Source organism: Panulirus ornatus, chromosome 64, assembly GCF_036320965.1.
Source record: "Panulirus ornatus isolate Po-2019 chromosome 64, ASM3632096v1, whole genome shotgun sequence".
In the NCBI taxonomy this organism is placed as follows: domain Eukaryota; kingdom Metazoa; phylum Arthropoda; class Malacostraca; order Decapoda; family Palinuridae; genus Panulirus; species Panulirus ornatus.
In genome coordinates this window covers 6,417,030-6,439,772 of record NC_092287.1, presented here as the reverse complement: position 1 = coordinate 6,439,772, position 22,743 = coordinate 6,417,030, and the positions used below count along the sequence as shown (strand labels likewise).

The following is a 22,743-nucleotide window of genomic DNA, read 5'->3' as shown; positions in this document are numbered from 1 at the left end:
TCTTAACTTTCTTCTTTCACACACTTTACCAAACTCAGTCACCAGCTTCTGCAGTTTCTCACATGAATCAGCCACCAGCGCTGTATCATCAGCGAACAACAACTGACTCACTTCCCAAGCTCTCTCATCCCCAACCATGAGTCATACATACATTAAATACCCTTACCAACCAGTCAACATTACAGTCACCCCCTTTTTTAATAAATTCCACTGCAATACCATCCAAACCCGCTGCCTTGCCGGCTTTCATCTTCCGCAAAGCTTTTACTACCTCTTCTCTGTTTACCAAATCATTCTCCCTAACCCTCTCACTTTGCACACCACCTCGACCTAAACACCCTATATCTGCCACTCTATCATCAGACACATTCAACAAACCTTCAAAATACTCACTCCATCTCCTTCTCACACCACCACTACTTGGTATCACCTCCCCATTAGCCCCCTTCACTGAAGTTCCCATTTGTTCCCTTGTCTTACGCACTTTATTTACCTCCTTCCAAAACATCTTTTTATTCTCCCTAAAATTTAATGATACTCTCTCACCCCAACTCTCATTTGCCCTCTTTTTCACCTCTTGCACCTTTCTCTTGACCTCCTGCCTCTTTCTTTTATACATCTCCCACTCATTTGCATTATTTCCCTGCAAAACTCGTCCAAATGCCTCTCTCTTCTCTTTCACTAATAATCTCACTTCTTCATCCCACCACTCACTACCCTTTCTAATCTGCCCACCTCCAAAGCTTCTCATGCCACAAGCATCTTTTGCGCAAGCCATCACAGCTTCCCTAAATACATCCCATTCCTCCCCCACTCCCCTTACGTCCTCTGTTCTCACCTTTTTCCATTCTGTACTCAGTCCCTCCTGGTACTTCCTCACACAAGTCTCCTTCCCAAGCTCACTTACTCACACCACTCTCTTTACCCCAGCATTCTCTCTTCTTTTTTGAAAACCTCTACAAATCTTCACCTTCGACTCCGGAAGATAATGATCAGACATCCCTTCAGTTGCACCTCTCAGCACATTAACATCCAAAAGTCTCTCTTTCGCATGCCTATCAATTAACACATAATCCAATAAAGCTCTCTGGCCATCTCTCCTACTTACATACATATACTTATGTATATCTGTCCTTTTAAACCAGGTATTCCCAAACACCAGTCCTATTTCAGCACATAAATCTACAAGCTCTTCACCATTTCCATTTACACCACTGAACACCCCATGTACACCAATTATTCCCTCAACTGCCACATTACTCACCTTTGCATCCAAATCATCCATCACTATAACCTGGTCTCATGCACCAAAACTTCTAACACACTCACTCAGGTGCTCCAAAACACTTGCCTCTCATGATCTTTCTTCTCATGCCCAGGTGCATATGCACCAATAATCACCCATCTCTCTCTATCCACTTTCAGTTTTGCCCATATCAATCTAGAGTTTACTTTCTTACACCCTATCACATACTCCCACCACTCCTGTTTCAGGACTAGTGCTACTCCCCTTGCTCTTGTCCTCTCACTAACCCCTGACTTTACTCCCAAGACATTCCCAAACCTCTCTTCCCCTTTACCCTTGAGCTTTGTTTCACTCAGAGCCAAAACATCCAGGTTCCTTTCCTCAAACATACTACCTATCTCTCCTTTTTTCTCATCTCGGTTACATCCACACACATTTAGTTGTCTTTAATGTAATTATCTAATTTTCTAAATCTTTGACCCCATTCCCACCAGGAACTCCCATCAAGGGGGTGTCAATAGCTTGAGGGTCCTTTTATCACTGTCCTTAAGTGCCTCCCTTGCATACACCATTCTATGCATTTTTCCTCCTTTTCTCTCCTTCCAATACTATTCCACACTCTTTTCCAATGTCATAGGTGGTCTTCCTCTCACACCAACCTCTTTAATCACACTATTATACACTGTCCTTATACACCCCAATTTGCATTCTATACACCCACCCAAACTACCTCAAAGTATTAAGTTTCACTCTACAATTTATTCCCTGCCATACCAATCTCTCTCTCCAATACTTCCTTTATTTCATCTACTATTCTATTTAGTACCCATTACTATTTCATCCACATGCTCCTCTCAAATAGCTTAATTCCACAGGCTAAATACTTGACCTCTGACTCGTCCATGTTCATATTTCAGCTGCATGGGTCTGAGTTGGAAGGACTATACTGTCCTTTAATCCTTTCTTCATTTCTATACTTACACCTTATTCTGTTTAGGGGCCCCAGTGACTCTTCTACCATGTATTGCGCTCTCCCTTATCTGTCCTTCCATATCACCAAACTTGCTAAACTATTAAAATTGTCACCCTTTCCAGTCTTCCTGCTCCTGTATCTATAACAGTTTGGTACATTTTCTTCTCTCACTCTACAGGGCTTTGCAAAATCTATACTTTCACTCTGTTTCCTTGTGAACAACATTACTTATACTTGCATGAACACATCATAAAACACACATAACTTTCTGCAATTCCTCTTCATTCTCAACAAGCAACACAGTATCATCCAAAAACAGGCTTAACACTAGCCACCATACCTCATCACCACACCATCTTAACACCCCTTTTCCCCAGTTTTGCTATCGTCTCACTCAAAAAGCCATAGTGACATCACACAGCCTTACCTCAGAAACTTTTACTCAACTTTCCATCTACTCTTAAACATGTATTTCCTCCTCTATAGAAGGTTCACACATCATCCACCAGTTGTTCCCCTATCCAAAATATCCTTAAAACACCCACAAAGCATTTCACACCATTCTTGTCCCACACATTCTCCAGATCCATAAAAGCTGCATACAGCTTCTTACCTTAACTAGATACTTTTCCAATCATGCTCTATAAAAATTAGGTCCACACATCGCCTACTTTTCCTAAAATCCCCTTGCACCTCGCTTATTCTTAATTCAGTCACTTCCATCACTCTATCAATCAAGACTCTTGCATACACTTCTCCTAGCATACTTAACAGACTTATTCCCAATTTTGCTACATACATCATTAACACCTTTCCCTTTCAATATCTACCTATATCTGATGCCTGTTCCCTTTCGGAACTCCCTCAAAGGGGTGGCCATAGCATTAGTCTCCATAACTAGTGAACTCCAGTGCTGCTTCCTGGCTTTTAAATGCCTCATTCTTAACAGGCCACTGATGGGGGACAATTTGAGCATCTGCAGAGGCTCTTGCCCAACGTTCCTTCTACCTATTACTACATATATACACATGTACATTCATATTCATACTTGCTCACTTTCATCCATTCCTGGCAATACCCTACCCGACAGCAAACAGCATCACCAATCTATTTAAGTGAGGTAGTGCAAGGAAACAGACAAAGAAAGGCCACATCCACTCACACTCAGTCTCTAGCTGTCAAGTTAAATGCAACGAAACCACAGCTCTGGTCTTGTGCACCAAAACTGCTGACACACTCACTCAGCTCCTCCCAAAACACAAGACTCTCATGATCTTCAATAATCACCCATTTTATCCAAATCAAATCAATCTAGAAATTACTTCCTGACACTCTTTCGCACACTCTTACAACTGCTTCAGGAGTAATGCTAATTCTTCCTTGGTCTTTTTCCTCTCACCAACCCCTGATTTTACTCCCACGTTGATTCCAAACCATTCTTCCCCTTTACCTTGAACTTTGTTTCACTCATAGCCAGAACACTCAGGTTTCTTTCTTCAAACATACTACCCATCTCTCCTTTCTTTTCAACTTGGTTACATCCACACACATTCAGACACACAATCTACCACAGTTGGGAATACAGGGGTAGAATTCTTTCTCTCCTACCCCAATGTGTATGTATATTCCTTATCCCTGGGGAATGAGAAAATAATGTCCAAGTATTTACTGTGTATCATACAAGGCAACTAAGCAGAGCCAGAGTTGGTGACTGAAAATCCTCCCTTCCTGTTTTACTTTCCAAAAGAAGGAACAGTGCAAGGAGCCAAGAGTGCAATGTTCCCTCAAAGGCTGTCATCTGTTCTTGATGAAACCTCCTTCACACAGGAAATGGCAAGCATTTATGAAAAATAAAAAAAGAGATATATCTTACCTCCCAGACCCAGGAGTCCCAGGAAGCTGGTCACATATACCAGGTGGGACTACAATTCGTAAAGTGTGATGCTAAGTGTGTCTCTTAGTGGGGCGAGCATACGGGAATTCAAAAGAGTTGTATTATTAGTGCGGAAGTTGCATCTTGGGCATGATAAATCTTGTGGCAAGCTGAAATTACATTTGCAATGACTGAGTGACATTTGATACCCAAAATGTAGACATCTAAATTATTTCCAGATTTTTTATATTATTTTGCTTTGTCGCTGTCCTCCGCATTAGCGAGGTAGTGCAAGGAAATAGACGAAAGAATGGCTCAACCCACCCACATACACATGTATATACATACACATCCATACACGCAAATATACATACCTATACATCTCAACGTATACATATATTTACACACAGAGACATATACATATATACGCATGTACATAATTCATACTGTCTACCTTTATTCATTCCCATTGCCACCCTGCCACACATGAAATAACAACCCCCTACCCCCACATGTGCGCGAGGTAGCGCAAGGAAAAGACAACAAAGGCCACATTCGTTCACACTCAGTCTCTAGCTGTCATGTATAATGCACTGAAACCACAGCTCCCTTTCCACATCCAGGCCCCCCACAGAACTTTCCATGGTTTACCCTAGACACTTCACACACGCTGGTTCAATCCACTGACAGCACATCGACCCCAGTATACCACATCGTTCCAATTCACTCTACTCCTTGAATGCCTTTCACCCTCCTGCATGTTCAGGCCCCAATCACTCAAAATATTTTTCACTCCATCTTTCCACCTCCAATTTGGTCTCCCACTTCTCCTCGTTCCCTCCACCTCTGACACATATATCCTCTTGGTCAATCTTTCCTCACTCATTCTCTCCATGTGACCAAACCATTTCAAAACACCCTCTTCTGCTCTCTCAACCACACTCTTTTTATTACCACACATCTCTCTTACCCTATTATTACTTACTCAATCAAACCACCTCACACCACATACTGTCCTTAAACATCTCATTTCTAGCACATTCACCCTCCTCCGCACAACTCTATCTATAGCCCACGCCTCGCAACCATATAACATTGTTGGAACCACTAATCCTTCAAACATACCCATTTTTGCTTTCCGATATAATGTTCTCGACTTCCACACATTCTTCAACGCTCCCAGAACTTTCGCCCCCTCCCCCACCCTATGATTCACTTCCGCTTCCATGTTTCCATCCACTGCCAAATCCACTCCCAGATATCTAAAACACTTCACTTCCTCCAGTTTTTCTCCATTCAAACTTACCTCCCAATTGACTTGTCCCTCAACCCTACTGTACCTAATAACCTTGCCCTTATTCACATTTACTCTCAGCTTTCTTCTTTCACACACTTTACCAAACTCAGTCACCAGCTTCTGCAGTTTCTCACATGAATCAGCCACCAGCGCTGTATCATCAGCAAACAACAACGGACTCACTTCCCAAGCTCTCTCATCCACAACAGACTGCATACTTGCCCCTCTTTCCAAAACTCTTGCATTCACCTCCCTAACAACCCCATCCATAAACAAATTAAAACAACCATGGAGACATCACACACCCCTGCCACAAACCAACATTCACTGAGAACCAATCACTTTCCTCTCTTCCTACACGTACACAAGCCTTACATCCTCAATAAAAACCTTTCACTGCTTCCAACAACTTGCCTCCCACACCATATATTCTTAACACCTTCCACAGAGCATCTCCTCCATCATATGCCTTCTCCAGAGCCATAAATGCTACATACAAATCCATTTGCTTTTCTAAGCATCTCTCACATACATTCTTCAAAGCAAATACCTGATCCACACATCCTCTACCACTTCTGAAACCACACTGCTCTTCCCCAATCTGATGCTCTGTACATGCCTTCACCCTCTCAATCAATACCCTCCCATATAATTTACCAGGAATACTCAACAAACTTATACCTCTGTAATTTGAGCACTTACTTTTATCCCCTTTGCCTTTGTACAATGGCACTATGCAAGCATTCAGCCAATCCTCAGGCACCTCACCAAGAATCATACATACATTAAATAACCTTACCAACCAGTCAACAATAGAGTCACCCCCTTTTTTAATAAATTCCACTGCAATTTCATCCAAACCCACTGCCTTGCCGGCTTTCATCTTCTGTAAAGCTTTTACTACCTCTTCTCTGTTTCAAATCATTTTCCCTAACCCTCTCACTTTGCACACCACCTCGACCAAAACACACTATATCTGCCACTCTGTCATCAAACACATTCAACAAACCTTCAAAATACTCACTCCATCTCCTTCTCACACCACACTACTTGTTATCACCTCCCCATTAGCCCCCTTCACTGACGTTCCCATTTGTTCCCTTGTCTTACGCACTTTATTTACCTCCTTCCAAAACATCTTTTTATTCTCCCTAAAATTTAATGATACTCTCTCACCCCAACTCTCATTTGCCCTCTTTTTCACCTCTTGCACCTTTCTCTTGACCTTCTGCCTCTTTCTTTTATACATCTCCCACTCATTTGCATTATTTTCAAGCAAGAGTCGTCCAAATGCCTCTCTCTTCTCTTTCACTAATAATCTCACCTCTTCATCCCACCATTCACTATCCTTTCTAATCTGCCCACCTCCAAAGCTTCTCATGCCACAAGCATCCTTTGTGCAAGCCATCACAGCTTCCCTAAATACATCCCATTCCTGCCCCACTCCCCTTACCTCCTTTGTTCTCACCCTCTTCTATTCTGTACTCAGTCCCTCCTGGTACTTCCTCACACAAGTCTCCTTCCCAAGCTCACTCACTCACACCACTCTCTTTACCCCAACATTCTCTCTTCTTTTTTGAAAACCTCTACAAATCTTCACCTTCGACTCCGCAAGATAATGATCAGACATCCCTTCAGTTGCACCTCTCAGCACATTAACATCCAAAAGTCTCTCTTTCGCGTGCCTATCAATCAACACATAATCCAATAATGCTCTCTGGCCATCGCTCCTACTTACATACATATACTTATATATATCTCTATTTTTAAACCAGGTATTCCCAAACACCAGTCCTATTTCAGCACATAAATCTACAAGCTCTTCACCATTTCCATTTACAACGCTGAACACCCCATGTACACCAATTATTCCCTCAACTGCCACATTGCTCACCTTTGCATCCAAATCACCCATCACTATGACCTGGTCTCATGCATCAAAACTACTAACACACTCACTCAGGTGCTTCCAAAACACTTGCCTCTGATGATCTTTCTTCTGATGCCCAGGTGCATATGTACCAATAACCACCCATCTCTCTCCATCAACTTTCAGTTTTACCCATATCAATCTAGAGCTTACTTTCTTACACTCTATTACATACTCCCACCACTCCTGTTTCAGGAGTAGTGCTACTCCTTCCCTTGCTCTTGTCCTCTCACTAACCCCTGACTTTACTCCCAAGACATTCCCAAACCACTCTTCCCCTTTACCCTTCAGGATAGGGGAGAAAGAATACTTCCCATGCATTCCTCACGTGTCGTAGAAGGCAACAAAAGGGGACGGGAGCGATGGGGCTGGAAACCCTCCCCTCCTTGTATTCTAACTTTCTAAAATAGGAAACAGAAGAAGGAGTCACGCAGGGAGTGCTCATCCTCCTCGAAGGCTCAGATCGGGGTGTCTAAATGTGTGTGGATGTAACCAAGATGAGAAAAAGAGAAAGATAGGTAGTATATTTGAGGAAAGAAACCTGGATGTTTTGGCTCTGAGTGAAACGAAGCTATTTCCAGATATATTACATATATATTTCAACTCTCTTAAGGCCAAGAAAAATACTTTTAATGTTTCTGAACTTTATTTCCAAAGCATTATAATATAATGAGGCCAAAGGAATTCCATTATGTTACTGAACAAAATGCTTCAAAAACTTGATAAATGTTTAACCTCAGAACGAAAACCGAAACACTACAGGTAAAGGCTTTAAACTTTCAAGATATGCGATCCAGTGACTCCAGCATGATGATGCTGCTACCACGGATTACCTGTTTGGAGCAGAAAAGAAACCTCATGAATCCTAGGACAGTATTTATTATACTTAATCGCTGTCTCCCGTGTCAGCGAGGTAGCACAAGAAAACGGACAGGGAATGGCCCAACCCACCCAAATATACATGTATATATACACCCATACACACACATATACATTTCAACATATACATATACACATGTGCATATTCATACATGCTGCCTTCATCCATTCTCATCACCACCCTGCCACATGAAATAGCATCCCACCCCCTCCTGCGAGGTAGAGCCATGAAAGGACAAAAAATGCCACATTCATTCACACTCAGTCTCTAGCTGTCATGTATAATGCATCGAAACCAAAGCTCACTTTCCACATCCAGGCCTCACAGACCTTTCTATGGTTTACTTCAGACACTTCACATGCCCTGGTTCAATCCAATGGCAGCATGTCCACCCCAGTATACAACATCGTTCCAATTCACTCCATTCCTTGCACGCCTCTCACCCTCCTATATGTTCAGGCCCTGATAGCTCAAAATTCTTTTCACTCCATCCTTCCACCTCCAATTTGGTCTCCCACTTCTCCTCGTTCCCTCCACCTCTGAAACATATATATCCTCTTTGTCAATCTTTCCTCACTCATTCTCTCCGTCTCCAAACCATTTCAACACACCCACTTCTGCTCTCTCAACCACAATCTTTTTATTACCACACATCTCTCTTGCCCTTTCATAACTTACTCGATCAAACCACCTCACACCACATATTGTCCTCAAACATTTCATTTCCAGCACATCCACCCTCCTCCACACAACCCTATCTACAGCCCATGCCTCTACCATATAACATTGTTGGAACCACTATTCCTTCAAACATGCCTTTTTTCTTTTAGATAGTATAACAGCATAATAAGTAGAATGCAACATGCAGATATATGGGTACCACAGACTCTTTCTAAAGCTTATTCATTTATATCTATATGTGAAAAAATTAAGTGTAAGGATATTGTGCATAAATACACTTACTTTTTTAACATATAAACATTAATAAATATGTGAAAAAATTAAGTGTATTTATGTACAATATCCTTACACACAAGATTCACTCACCAAAGTATACAATGCACACAAAAAAAGTGCACTAGAGCTGTGATTCCCAGCCTGGGATCCATAGGGGTATGTATGATACATTTCAAGAAGCCAAGGGTATACGGCCAATGCCACAAGTTACATTATTGTGGCAAGATTTATCAATCGAGAAAATAATAAATAAATCTAATCTAAAGCGAAACAGTCAAAATGTTAAGAGGAGGTAATTCAGCCTCATACTAAGGTACAGGGATACACCAACCAAAAAAAAGGTTCGGAACTTACTAGTATGTCAAACACCACACCATGAGAGATCTATACCTACTGCACAAAAATATAAATAATACAACTACGTGCCAGTATCATAAAAACACGTACAATACATAATACATCAAACTGCCTTTCAAAGATAGCACCATGACTGAATGAAAAATGGCTTCATTTGCACACATTCTCTCTCTAGCCATCATGAATCCAAAGTCTACCATCCTAATCAAAGAGAATAAAGAGGCATTTGGACAATTTTTGCAGAGAAGTAGGGCAAATGACTGGGAGATGTATAAAAGAAAGAGGCAGGAGGTCAAGAGAAAGGTGAAAGAGGGGAAAAAGGGGGGAAATGAGAGTTGGGGTGAGAGAGAATCATTAAATTTTTTTTTTTTTTTTTGCTTTGTCGCTGTCTCCCACGTTTGCGAGGTAGCGCAAGGAAACAGATGAAAGAAATGGCCCAACCCACCCCCATACACATGTATATACATACGTCCACACACGCAAATATACATACCTACACAGCTTTCCATGGTTTACCCCAGACGCTTCACATGCCTTGATTCAATCCACTGACAGCACGTCAACCCCGGTATACCATATCGCTCCAATTCACTCTATTCCTTGCCCTCCTTTCACCCTCCTGCATGATCAGGCCCCGATCACACAAAATCTTTTTCACTCCATCTTTCCACCTCCAATTTGGTCTCCCTCTTCTCCTCGTTCCCTCCACCTCTGACACATATATCCTCTTGGTCAATCTTTCCTCACTCATTCTCTCCATGTGCCCAAACCATTTCAAAACACCCTCTTCTGCTCTCTCAACCACGCTCTTTTTATTTCCACACATCTCTCTTACCCTTACGTTACTTACTCGATCAAACCACCTCACACCACACATTGTCCTCAAACATCTCATTTCCAGCACATCCATCCTCCTGCGCACAAATCTATCCATAGCCCACGCCTCGCGACCATACAACATTGTTGGAACCACTATTCCTTCAAACATACCCATTTTTGCTTTCCGAGATAATGTTCTCGACTTCCACACATTCTTCAAGGCTCCCAGAATTTTCGCCCCCTCCCCACCCTATGATCCACTTCCGCTTCCATGGTTTCATCCGCTGCCAGATCCACTCCCAGATATCTAAAACACTTCACTTCCTCCAGTTTTTCTCCATTCAAACTCACCTCCCAATTGACTTGACCCTCAACCCTACTGTACCTAATAACCTTGCTCTTATTCACATTTACTCTTAACTTTCTTCTTTCACACACTTTACCAAACTCAGTCACCAGCTTCAGCAGTTTCTCACATGAATCAGCCACCAGCGCTGTATCATCAGCGAACAACAACTGACTCACTTCCCAAGCTCTCTCATCCCCAACAGACTTCATACTTGCCCCTCTTTCCAAAACTCTTGCATTCACCTCCCTAACAACCCCATCCATAAACAAATTAAACAACCATGGAGACATCACACACCCCTGCTGCAAACCTACATTCACTGAGAACCAATCACTTTCCTCTCTTCCTACACGTACACATGCCTTATATCCTCGATAAAAACTTTTCACTGCTTCTAACAACTTGCCTCCCACACCATATATTCTTAATACCTTCCACAGAGCATCTCTATCAACTCTATCATATGCCTTCTCCAGATCCATAAATGCTACATACAAATCCATTTGCTTTTCGAAGTATTTCTCACATACATTCTTCAAAGCAAACACCTGATCCACACATCCTCTACCACTTCTGAAACCACACTGCTCTTCCCCAATCTGATGCTCTGTACATGCCTTCACCCTCTCAATCAATACCCTCCCATATAATTTACCAGGAATACTCAGATTTTTGGAAGGAGGTAAATATCATATATAAGACAAGAGAACAAATGAGAACATCAGTGAATGGGGTAAATGGGGATGGGGGGGGGGGGGGGGGGGGGGGTTAAAAACAAGTAGTGATGAAGTGAGAAGATGGAGTGAGTATGTTGAGGGTTTGTCGAATGTGTTTGATGACAGAGTGGCAGATATAGGGTGTTTTGTTTGGGGTGGTGTGCGAAGTGAGAGGGTCAGGAAGAATTGTTTATTAAACAGAGAAGAGGCAGTGAAAGCTTTGTGGAAGATGAAAGCTGGCAAGACAGTGAGTTTGGATGGTACTGTAGTGGAATTTATTAAAAAAGGGGTGCCTGTGTTGTTGACTGGTTGGCAAGGATATTCAATGTAAGTATGGATCATGGTGGAGTGCCTGAGGATTGGCGGAATGCATGCATAGAGTGATTGTACAAAAGCAAAGGGGATAAAGGTGAGTGTTCAAATTACAGAGGTACAAGTTTGTTGAGTATTCCAGAGAAATTACATGGGAGGGTATTGATTGAGAGGGAAAAAGCATGTACAGAGCATCAGATTAGAGAAGAGCAGCATGGTTTCAGAAATGGTAGAGGATGTGTGGATCAGGTGTTTCCTTTGAAGAATGCATGTGAGAAATACTTAGAAAAACAGACCGATTTGTATGTAGCATTTATGGATCTGGAGAAGGCATATGACAGGCATGATAGAGATGCTTTCTGGAAGGTTTTAAGAGTATATGGTGTGGGAGGTAAGTTGCTAGAAGCAGCAAAAAGTTTTACCAAGGATGTAAGGAATATGCACAAGTAGCAACAGAGGAAAGTGATTGGTTCTCAGTGAGTGTCGGTCTGAGGCAGGGTTGTGTGATGTCTCCATGGTTGTTTCATTTGTTTATGGATGGGGTGGTTACAGAGGTGAATGCAAGAGTTTGGGACAGAGGAGCAAGTATGCACTCTGTTGTGGATGAGAAGGCTTGGGAGGTGAGTAAGTCGTTGTTTGATGATGATAGGGCGCTGGTGGCTGATTCGGGTGAGAAACTGCAGAAGCTGGTGACTGAGTTTGGTAAATTGTGTGAAAAAAGAAAGATGAGAGTAAATGTGAATAAGAGCAAGGTTATTACGGTCAGTAGGGTGAGAGACAAGTCACTTGGGAGGTAAGTTTGAATGGAGAACTGCAGGAGGTGAAGTGTTTTAGATATCTGGGAATGGATTTAGCAGCGGATAGAACCATGGAAGTGGAAGTGAGTCATAGGGTGGGGGAGGGGGCGAAGGTTCTGGGAGCATTGAAGAATGTGTGGAAGGTGAGAACGATGTCTCGGAGAGCAAAAATGGGTATGTTTGAGGGAATAGTGGTTCCCACAAATTTACATGGTAGCAAGGGGTGTGCTATAGATAGGGTTGTGCAGAGGAGGGTGGATGTGTTGGAAATGAGATGTCTGAGGACAATATGTGGTGTGAGGTGGTTTGATCGAGTAAGTAATGAAAGGGTAAGAGAGATGTGTGGTAATAAAAATTGTGTGGTTGAGAGAACAGAAGAGGGTGTATTGAAATGGTTTGGTCACATGGAGAGAAAGAGTGAGAAAAGATTGACAAAGAGGATATATGTGTCACAGGTGGAGGGAACGAGAAGTGGGAGACCAAATTGGAGGTGGAAGGATGGAGTGAAAAAGATTTTGAGCGATCGGGGCCTGAACATGCAGGAGGGTGAGAGGCGTGCAAGGCATAGAGTGACTTGGAATGATGTGGTATGCCGGGGTCAACATGCTGTCAATGGATTGAACCAGGGCATGTGAAGTGTCTGAGGTAAACCATGGAAAGTTTTGTGAGGCCTGGATGTGGAAAGGTAGCTGTGGTTTCGGTGCATTACACATGACAGCTAAAGACTGAGTGTGAATGAATGTGGCCTTTGTTATCTTTTCCTAGCACTACCTCATGCGTGCAGGGGAGAGGATAGGGTGCCATTTCATGTGTGGCAGGGTGGCAACAGGAATGGACGAGGGCAGCAAGTATGAATACGTACATGTGTATATATGTATATGTCTGTGTATGCATATGTATGTGCACGTTGAAATGTATAGGAATGTATATGTGCGTATATGGGCATTTATGTATATAAATGTGTATGTGGGTGGGTTGAGCCATTCTATCATGTCTCCTTGCACTACCTTGATAACACGGGAGACAGCAACTAAGTATAATATATATATATATATATATATATATATATATATATATATATATATATATATATATATATATATATATATCTCAGGAGATGGCAAATTAGTATAATAAAAAATACAGATAAGTATATATGCCTCCCTCGTGCGCATACGTTTTTCTACACATTCTTTCAACATTTTCCTCCCTCCATAAGAATGGCTAACACTAAAATCTCCTGAAATCCCTTGAATTTACATTTAGTATCACTTGATTTCTATATTTTCAAACCAGCATGTTTTATTCCAACTGTAGCAATGCATTCTTTATATCTGACATCATGCAAGGAGAAGGTTACAATTAATGAGCAACAAAAAATAAATTTCATTGAAATTTACAAGTACAGCTTAACCAATAATAAAAACTCACTGTACTCTACTCATTTTTGAAACAAGTTCTATGTATTACCCTACATCTAAATATGAAAAATTTATTCCTTATAAATTGCCCATTTCTACTGTCGCCTCACAATACAACAGACCTTTTCTTACAATCATCTTAAAAATACTTACGACAACACCAATCCTGACACGATCACCAGTTTTGCGGACTTCCACACCATCATCCACCACCAGATTCATGAAAGGATCAAAGCCCCTAAGGGTGCCCTCAACCACACGTCCACCATTAAGCTTTGTCATTACACGCTTGTCCATGTACCTATGGAAATCAAAGATGGTTAATTACCCTCAAAATCAATCACTTGCTAAATAGCTACATTGACCCACTGACAGCAGATATGCCATATACTGTAAACACCTCTGGCAGTTGACTTCAAGTGTGCTGTACACAATCTGTACATGCAAATCAAAATATCAGGCACAGTAAACTGGGAGAGAATTAACATTTACTGGCAACAAAAATAATGTTTCCACATCCTTTGCCCATATTACTTCAACTCTAGTCATCAGTAATTATCAAAATGTTATGTAGGACAGTAAATCACTTTTGTACTGCCCAGGCACTAAAGTGTACATAAATAATACAAACAGATTTCATAATCTAAGCATCCAGGATAAACCATGGAAAAGTATGTGGGGCCTGGCCAGGTACATGACAGCTACAGAATCAGTGAGAGTGGATGTGGCCTTTATTATTATATATGTATATATATATATATATATATATATATATATATATATATATATATATATATATATAATATATATATATATCTTTTATTATTTTGCTTTGTCGCTGTCTCCCGCGTTTGCGAGGTAGCGCTAGGAAAAGACAAGAAAGGCCCCATTCGTTCACACTCAGTCTCTAGGTGTCATGTAATAATGCACCAAAACCAAAGCTTCCTTTCCACATCCAGGCCCCACACAACTTTCCATGGTTTACACCAGACGCTTCACATGCCCTGATTCAATCCATTGACAGCACGTCGACCCCGGTATACTACATCGATCCAATTCACTCTATTCCTTGCCCACCTTTCACCCTCCTGCATGTTCAGGCCCCAAATCACTCACAATCTTTTTCACTCCATCTTTCCACCTCCAAATTGGTCTCCCACTTCTCCTCGTTCCCTCCACCTCCAACACAAATATCCTCTATCCTCCTGGTCAATCTTTCCTCACTCATTCTCTCCATGTGCCTAAACCATTTCAAAACACCCTCTTCTGCTCTCTCAACCACGCTCTTTTTATTTCCACACATCTCTCTTACCCTTACGTTACTTACTCCATCAAACCACCTCACCACATATTGTCCTCAAACATCTCATTTCCAGCACATCAACCCTCCTGTGCACAACTCTATCCATAGCCCACGCCTCGCAACCATACAACATTGTTGGAACCACTATTCCTTCGAACATACCCATTTTTGCTTTCCGAGATAATGTTCTCGACTTCCACACATTCTTCAAGGCTCCCAGAACTTTCGCCCCCTCCCCCACCCTATGATTCACTTCCACTTCCATGGTTCCATCCGCTGCCAAATCCACTCCCAGATATCTAAAACACTTCACTTCCTCCAGTTTTTCTCCATTCAAACTTACCTCCCAATTGACTTGACCCTCAATCCTACTGTACCTAATAACCTTGCTCTTATTCACATTTACCCTTAACTTTCTTCTTTCACACACTTTACCAAACTCAGTCACCAGCTTCTGCAGTTTCTCACATGAATCAGCCACCAGCGCTATATCATCAGCGAACAACAACTGACTCACTTCCCAAGCTCTCTCATCCCCAACAGACTGCATACTTGCCCCTCTTTCCAAAACTCTTGCATTCGCCTCCATAACAACCCCATCCATAAACAAATTAAACAACCATGGAGACATCACACACCCCTGCCGCAAACCTACATTCACTGAGAACCAATCACTTTCCTCTCTTCCTACACGTACACATGCCTTACATCCTCGATAAAAACTTTTCACTGCTTCCAACAACTTGCCTCCCACACCATATATTCTTAGTACCTTCCACAGAGTATCTCTATCAACTCTATCATATGCCTTCTCCAGATCAATAAATGCTACATACAAATCCATTTGCTTTTCTAAGTATTTCTCACATACATTCTTCAAAGCAAACACCTGATCCACACATCCTCTACCACTTCTGAAACCACACTGCTCTTCCCCAATCTGATGCTCTGTACATGCCTTCACCCTCTCAATCAATACCCTCCCATATAATTTACCAGGAATACTCAACAAACTTATTTATTTTTATTTCATTATACTTTGTCGCTGTCTCCCGCGTTTGCGAGGTAGCGCAAGGAAACAGATGAAAGAAATGGCCCAACCCCCCCCCATACACATGTATATACATACGTCCACACACGCAAATATACATACCTACACAGCTTTCCATGGTTTACCCCAGACGCCTCACATGCCCTGATTCAATCCACTGACAGCACGTCAACCCCGGTATACCACATCGCTCCAATTCACTCTATTCCTTGCCCTCCTTTCACCCTCCTGCATGTTCAGGCCCCGATCACACAAAATCTTTTTCACTCCATCTTTCCACCTCCAATTTGGTCTCCCTCTTCTCCTTGTTCCCTCCACCTCCGACACATATATCCTCTTGGTCAATCTTTCCTCACTCATCCTCTCCATGTGCCCAAACCACTTCAAAACACCCTCTTCTGCTCTCTCAACCACGCTCTTTTTATTTCCACACATCTCTCTTACCCTTACGTTACTCACTCGATCAAACCACCTCACCCACACATTGTCCTCAAACATCTCATTTCCAGCACATCCATCCTCCTGCGCACAACTCTATCCATAGCCCACGCCTCGCAACCATACAACATTGTTGGAACCACTAATCCTTCAAACATACCCATTTTTGCTTTCCGAGATAATGTTCTCGACTTCCACACATTCTTCAAGGCCCCCAGGATTTTCGCCCCCCTCCCCCACCCTATGATCCACTTCCGCTTCCATGGTTCCATCCGCTGCCAGATCCACTCCCAGATATCTAAAACACTTCACTTCCTCCAGTTTTTCTCCATTCAAACTCACCTCCCAATTGACTTGACCCTCAACCCTACTGTACCTTATAACCTTGCTCTTATTCACATTTACCCTTAACTTTCTTCTTCCACACACTTTTCCAAACTCAGTCACCAGCTTCTGCAGTTTCTCACATGAATCAGCCACCAGCGCTGTATCATCAGCGAACAACAACTGACTCACTTCCCAAGCTCTCTCATCCCCAACAGACTTCATACTTGCCCCTCTTTCCAAAACTCTTGCATTTACCTCCCTAACAACCCCATCCATAAACAAATTAAACAACCATGGAGACATCACACACCCCTGCCGCAAACCTACATTCACTGAGAACCAATCACTTTCCTCTCTTCCTATATATATGTATATATTCCTATGAGTCCCGTGGACTCATAGGAATATATATGCTTGATCACGCGCAAAATTGCGATCCTTTCCAATATATATATATATACATATATATATATATAACTCTGTAATTTGAGCACTCACTTTTATCCCCTTTGCCTTTGTACAATGGCACTATGCAAGCATTCCGCCAAACCTCAGGCACCTCACCATGAATCATACATACATTAAATAACCTTACCAACCAGTCAACAATACAGTCACCCCTTTCTTAATAAATTCCACTGCAATACCATCCAAACCTACTGCCTTGCCGGCTTTCATCTTCCGCAAAGCTTTTACTACCTCTTCTCTGTTTGCCAATTCATTTTCCCTAACCCTCTCACTTTGCACACCACCTCGACCTAAACACCCTATATCTGCCACTCTATCATCAAACACATTCAACAAACCTTCAAAATACTCACTCCATCTCCTTCTCATATCACCACTACTTGTTATCACCTCCCCATTAGCCCCCTTCACTGAAGTTCCCATTTGCTCCCTTGTCTTACGCACTTTATTTACCTCTTTCCAGAACATCTTTTTAGTCTCCCTAAAATTTAATGATACTCTCTCACCATGGGGCCTGGATATGGAAAGGGAGCTGTGGTTTTGATGCATTACACTACAGATAAAGACTGAGCATGAACAAATGTGGCCTTTGTTGTCTTTTCCTAGCACTACCTCGCGTGCAAACTTGGGGGGGGGGGGGTCGTTTCATGTGTGGCAGGGTGGCGACGGGAATAGATGAAGGTAACAAGTATGAATATGTGTATATGTCTGTGTATGTATATGTATGTATATGTGGGTGTATGCATTTATGTATATACATGTGTATGAGGGTGGGTTGGGCCATTCTTTCGTCTGTTTCCTTGCACTAACTCGCTAACGCGGGAGACCAAATAAGTATAATACATAAGCACACATATAATATATACACATACATATTCATACCTGCTTGCCGTCATCAATTTCATCATTGACACTTGAAAACCCCAATGCATCCAGTCTTTTCAATAAAGAAATCAGTAATCAAAGACAGTCTTCCTGGTTATCGATAGTCAGTGAGTTCACTGTATCAACAAATCTTTTAAGCCTGTGTAGTTTGGTTTATTCAAAATTCCTTTCACTGTTTTCACCAACACCTTACCTGTCATTGCCTTTGCATCATGTACTAATTTGTTCTCATTAAAGATTTCCATGCAATCTCAGCTGTCTTCAGCTCCTATGAGAAATAATCATTGCTAAAACACACAAGAACTTGTCACATGAGTTACCAGTCTTGAAATGTTAAGCCTGAGATATAAAGAGAGACGGCCGTTAAATCAGATGGAACTTGTGGGGTAAAAACACTATAACAACAGCTGAGTGTGTGTAATGCATTGGTAACACTTTCATCTTAATCTCTCAACTAGAAAGCACACAGAAAGTGATGACATAATGTCATCATTTTGCAAGCAATGCAAAAACATCTGAAAAATGACCTAGCATCTGCTCGCACTCTGTAGAACTTTGATTGGATCATATGTAAATGTACAAATATAGTTCAATTAAGATCACAGGGTAGAATATCATGAATTTTACCTTACTGACGGTTGTAATTTCCCTGCAATCAACACCACGCAGAGCATGTCTCCACATCGAAATTGAATCATCTTCCTATATAATGGATATATGCACTGCACTGGGCACTTGGAGACAAAATCAATCACAGCTCTCCAAAATAAACCAAACTATGGCCTCGTAATCTAGACAGTGCCCAAAGTTTTACACTGGCAATGTACCTCTCATACAGTTCACCTTAGTTATCAATTTTCAGTATTTCACCTCCTATTTTACCTAACCTTTCATTCCACTACTTATGTATAAAAAAAAATTGGATTTCTTGAAGAAATAATGGAAACCACCCACTGAAATCACTTTACAAACGAGACAACGATGCTGTAAGCCTCTGTACATGCAATCAAATAAGTCCATGTCCCTGCAATAAACGACTTTATCACCTGAAGGGCTACCTGCACAACAATTTCGGCATTTTCTGACTTAAGCAATCAAATCATGTACCAAAATTAACGAAATTAAGGCTTCATGGTATAAAGTTCCCAATTTTTCAGCTCGTAAATTCACATTAACACTATTTCCACGTTAACCACGTACAGTACAACTACCGGCCTAACTTATACACTTAAGTGATTAACAGAGACTAAACAAGCTGGAGTGGAGTAACCCTCAAACCATGAGAAGTACAGAAGAAATAACATTTAAAGAAACATTTGCAGGGTCACATGGCTCTCCTGATCTTGCCTTAGCCATTTCCTCTCCAGAAATATACGTCTCTAACATCTCTGACGTCCTTAGTTATATGAATTTTCGGTAACTTACTTCTTCAACTCTGGGGGATGAGCCTTACTCATTTTGGACAATTACAGCGAAGATATCTCTTTAACTTCCTAAAAGTGTCAAACGTTTGATGTTAAGCGTTGTTTGGTAAGGGAAGCGATGCTGTCACTATTTACTAGTTATGTATGGTTGAAACTACATTCTTTATTTTAAAAAATAATCCATTATTTCCCTTTATCTATCTTGAATAAACTAATGATATATTTTGGAACAAATTTTGAAAGTTAAGGAAATTGCAAAGATCATAAAACAGAATTGATTCCAAAATAAATATTACATGATCTGGATATAAGCAAGCCTGCCAATGCACTATGATTCTTATCTGCCAAAGATTCTTGCATCCCGCACATATTATTAAGTTTATAATCCAAATTTCCAACCATTAATGGCACAAGTTGGGTGTGCATGTGCCATTACTGACACAAATCAAGTGTATATTCTCCGTGTTATTACTGGCATAGGTTGGGTGTGTGTTCTCGGGATGCCATTATATCAAAAGTCAGGTGTGCCATTATTGGCACAGGCCTCTTTTACGTCGGAGAATATGCTATGCCTTGCTTAGTGAATTGCATTTATGAACCTTATACTATCACTAAGATAGAACTAATTATGTGTGAATTCAATGCGAATAAATCTGAATAGTTTTCAAACAGATACATCGCCCAAAGTTGACATACTAGAAGGAACTGAATATTCAACTGCAAATCATAAGCTGAACTTTTTTGAAAGTCTAACATGTGTTATATATATATATATATATATATATATATATATATATATATATATATATATATATATATATATATATATATATATACAATAGCGAGGTGAGGTCCTTGTGATAATTTCATATGTCATCTCTTCACTTCAGCCTTCACCAAAACGATCCTTCTCAACAGTTAAGTTCAAAATGGGCTCAGCTTCTTTTCATAAACTACCAATATTTTCTAATGGACTACTTACTGTACTAATAAAAATTCCCTTCTCGTGAATATCGCCCTTAGATTACCTATAGTCTCTCCTGGACTATGAATATCGCCCTTAGATCTCAATATTCTCTTCTGAACTACAAAAAAATACATCGCACCAAAAATATTCCATCCAAATAGCCGATAATGCCTTGGAATAACAACTAACTCTACATCCCTACCATGGATAAGCTAGCAACATCACCGCTGAACTCTCCCCCATCGTCAAATGGACCAACAATATCTTGCAGTATAAAATCATAATTAGGCTACAAATATCACGAACAGAACTACTTTCATCGCCACCAGAAAGCTACTCACTTCGAGGACTACCATTATATACCTTATATATTTTCAGCTCCACAGATATATAACTCCAGAACTGCGGAAGAAGCTCTTAATCTAGCTGCTTCAGAAGAAAGGATAAGTGAAGACGATAAGCACATCAATTTGGGAGTTTTATGACCACATTAAGAACCGCTCCTTGACTTCAATAAGAATCCAAAACGAGGGAATAACTGAAAAGTAGACAAGTGTGTGAAGGGACGTCAGAAATCAAAGATGAATGAGTCTGTTGAAGTGTGACGATGGTATAATGGAATACGTTAAAGTATGCCTTCATATGCAAAACCAACAGATACTATATAATGCTGACCTGTAAGCATCTCACAGTATTGTGGATGATGTTGTTTCTAGTGTGTATAAAACTTTTTAAAACTTTTTGAACATTAATGAGCATCTATGGAATATTCAAAAGTGTAATAATGATGAAAAAGAAAGTCTTAAAACTCCTCTCTGCATGTACAAATCTGAAAAATGCCGACAGTTTCAACCTTCTTACATTTACACATTTGGAAAATGCCAAGAGCACACCAAATTAAGACATTATACAATCGACAAGGAATGAAAGTCCTTAGCGGCTTCTCTTTCCATCATTACTGAAGGTATGTGGCTAAGGACTTTGTATTTACGGTGTAAAGTCGTAGTCAGAGGCAGCAGACGTGATACAGCGTCGGCGTGAGCGGCGGCGTGAGCTGTAGGCAGCAGCAGATGTGGCATGCAACGCGCCCTTGCTATCGTCCTCGCTGCCCCTCTGCACCGCTGTGTCCGAGGGCGTGAGGTGACGGGTTGGTGTTTTCTTGAATGCCTGAACGGGTGCTGGCTGGGGCTCGGGTAGGCTACGGGATTGGAATGACTTTGAAAGTTGTTGGGGTGTTTTCCCAACCAATGGTAGTGGTCTTGCAACACCTGCAACGTCCTTTTGTCTCAAGATCTTGCGAGAGGATAAGGTTGAGGACTCGACTGCTGCTGCTGCTGCGGGAGCGGAGACCGCAGGTCGTGAAGGTCTGGTCATGACGAGACTTTGTGCGGCGTCCTTACCTGGTCGTCGGCCGCGTCCGCAGCCAACCCCGCCACCACCCTGGTGGCTGATGATTATATCTGCCAGCTTTTTGACCAACTCTCGATCAATGTCAGGGCATTTGGTGACTTTCGAGCTCCGAATGTTCCTCTTCTTACCTCCATACGCTTCAGGAAATGTATAATTTTTCGCTGTATCGCATGGATTTCTTGCCTTGGACATATTTTTTTTTTCCGATGCCTACAACCAAGAACAAACGACACTACCAATTTCTCTTTAAATGTCAGTGTTCGCAGTATATGACACTCCACAAAACACTGTAGCACTAAGCACTGTGATGCCTAGCTCCGACCCAGCGATTGCTCAGCCAAACGACACGCCACCATCGCTGCACCATTTACCATTTATAACCTTCAGCCAGTCAAGATATCCTCAAACTACCTGGATTACTGAACCAAAGATATATCCTATATTTCGTTGTAAGATCCAGATTGCAAATAATCACCCGCCATTATCTATTTCTACCCTTGATTTTGTGGTGGAAGTGTTGGCAGCGGAGTGTTCTCAGAAGTG

At 41.5% G+C, this 22,743-nt stretch overlaps 1 protein-coding gene across 2 annotated transcripts; it reads right to left on the bottom strand.

Annotated features, from left to right (window-relative positions):
* Nucleotides 1–7,946: 7,946 nt before the first annotated feature.
* SNRPG (small nuclear ribonucleoprotein G) lies at nt 7,947–22,492 on the bottom strand. 2 transcript variants are annotated; one of them, XM_071656939.1, is made up of 3 exons: nt 21,782–22,492; nt 14,081–14,228; nt 7,947–8,152 (listed from the first exon to the last, which is right to left on the bottom strand). In XM_071656939.1, exons 1-3 carry the CDS (start codon nt 22,390–22,392, stop codon nt 8,099–8,101), a joined length of 813 nt encoding a protein of 270 aa, XP_071513040.1. In that variant the 5' UTR covers nt 22,393–22,492; the 3' UTR covers nt 7,947–8,098. The 2 variants fall into 2 exon arrangements, with proteins under 2 accessions (XP_071513040.1, XP_071513041.1); XM_071656940.1 differs by lacking the exon at nt 21,782–22,492 and adding an exon at nt 19,825–19,971.
* Between the last annotated feature and the right edge of the window lie 251 nt (nt 22,493–22,743).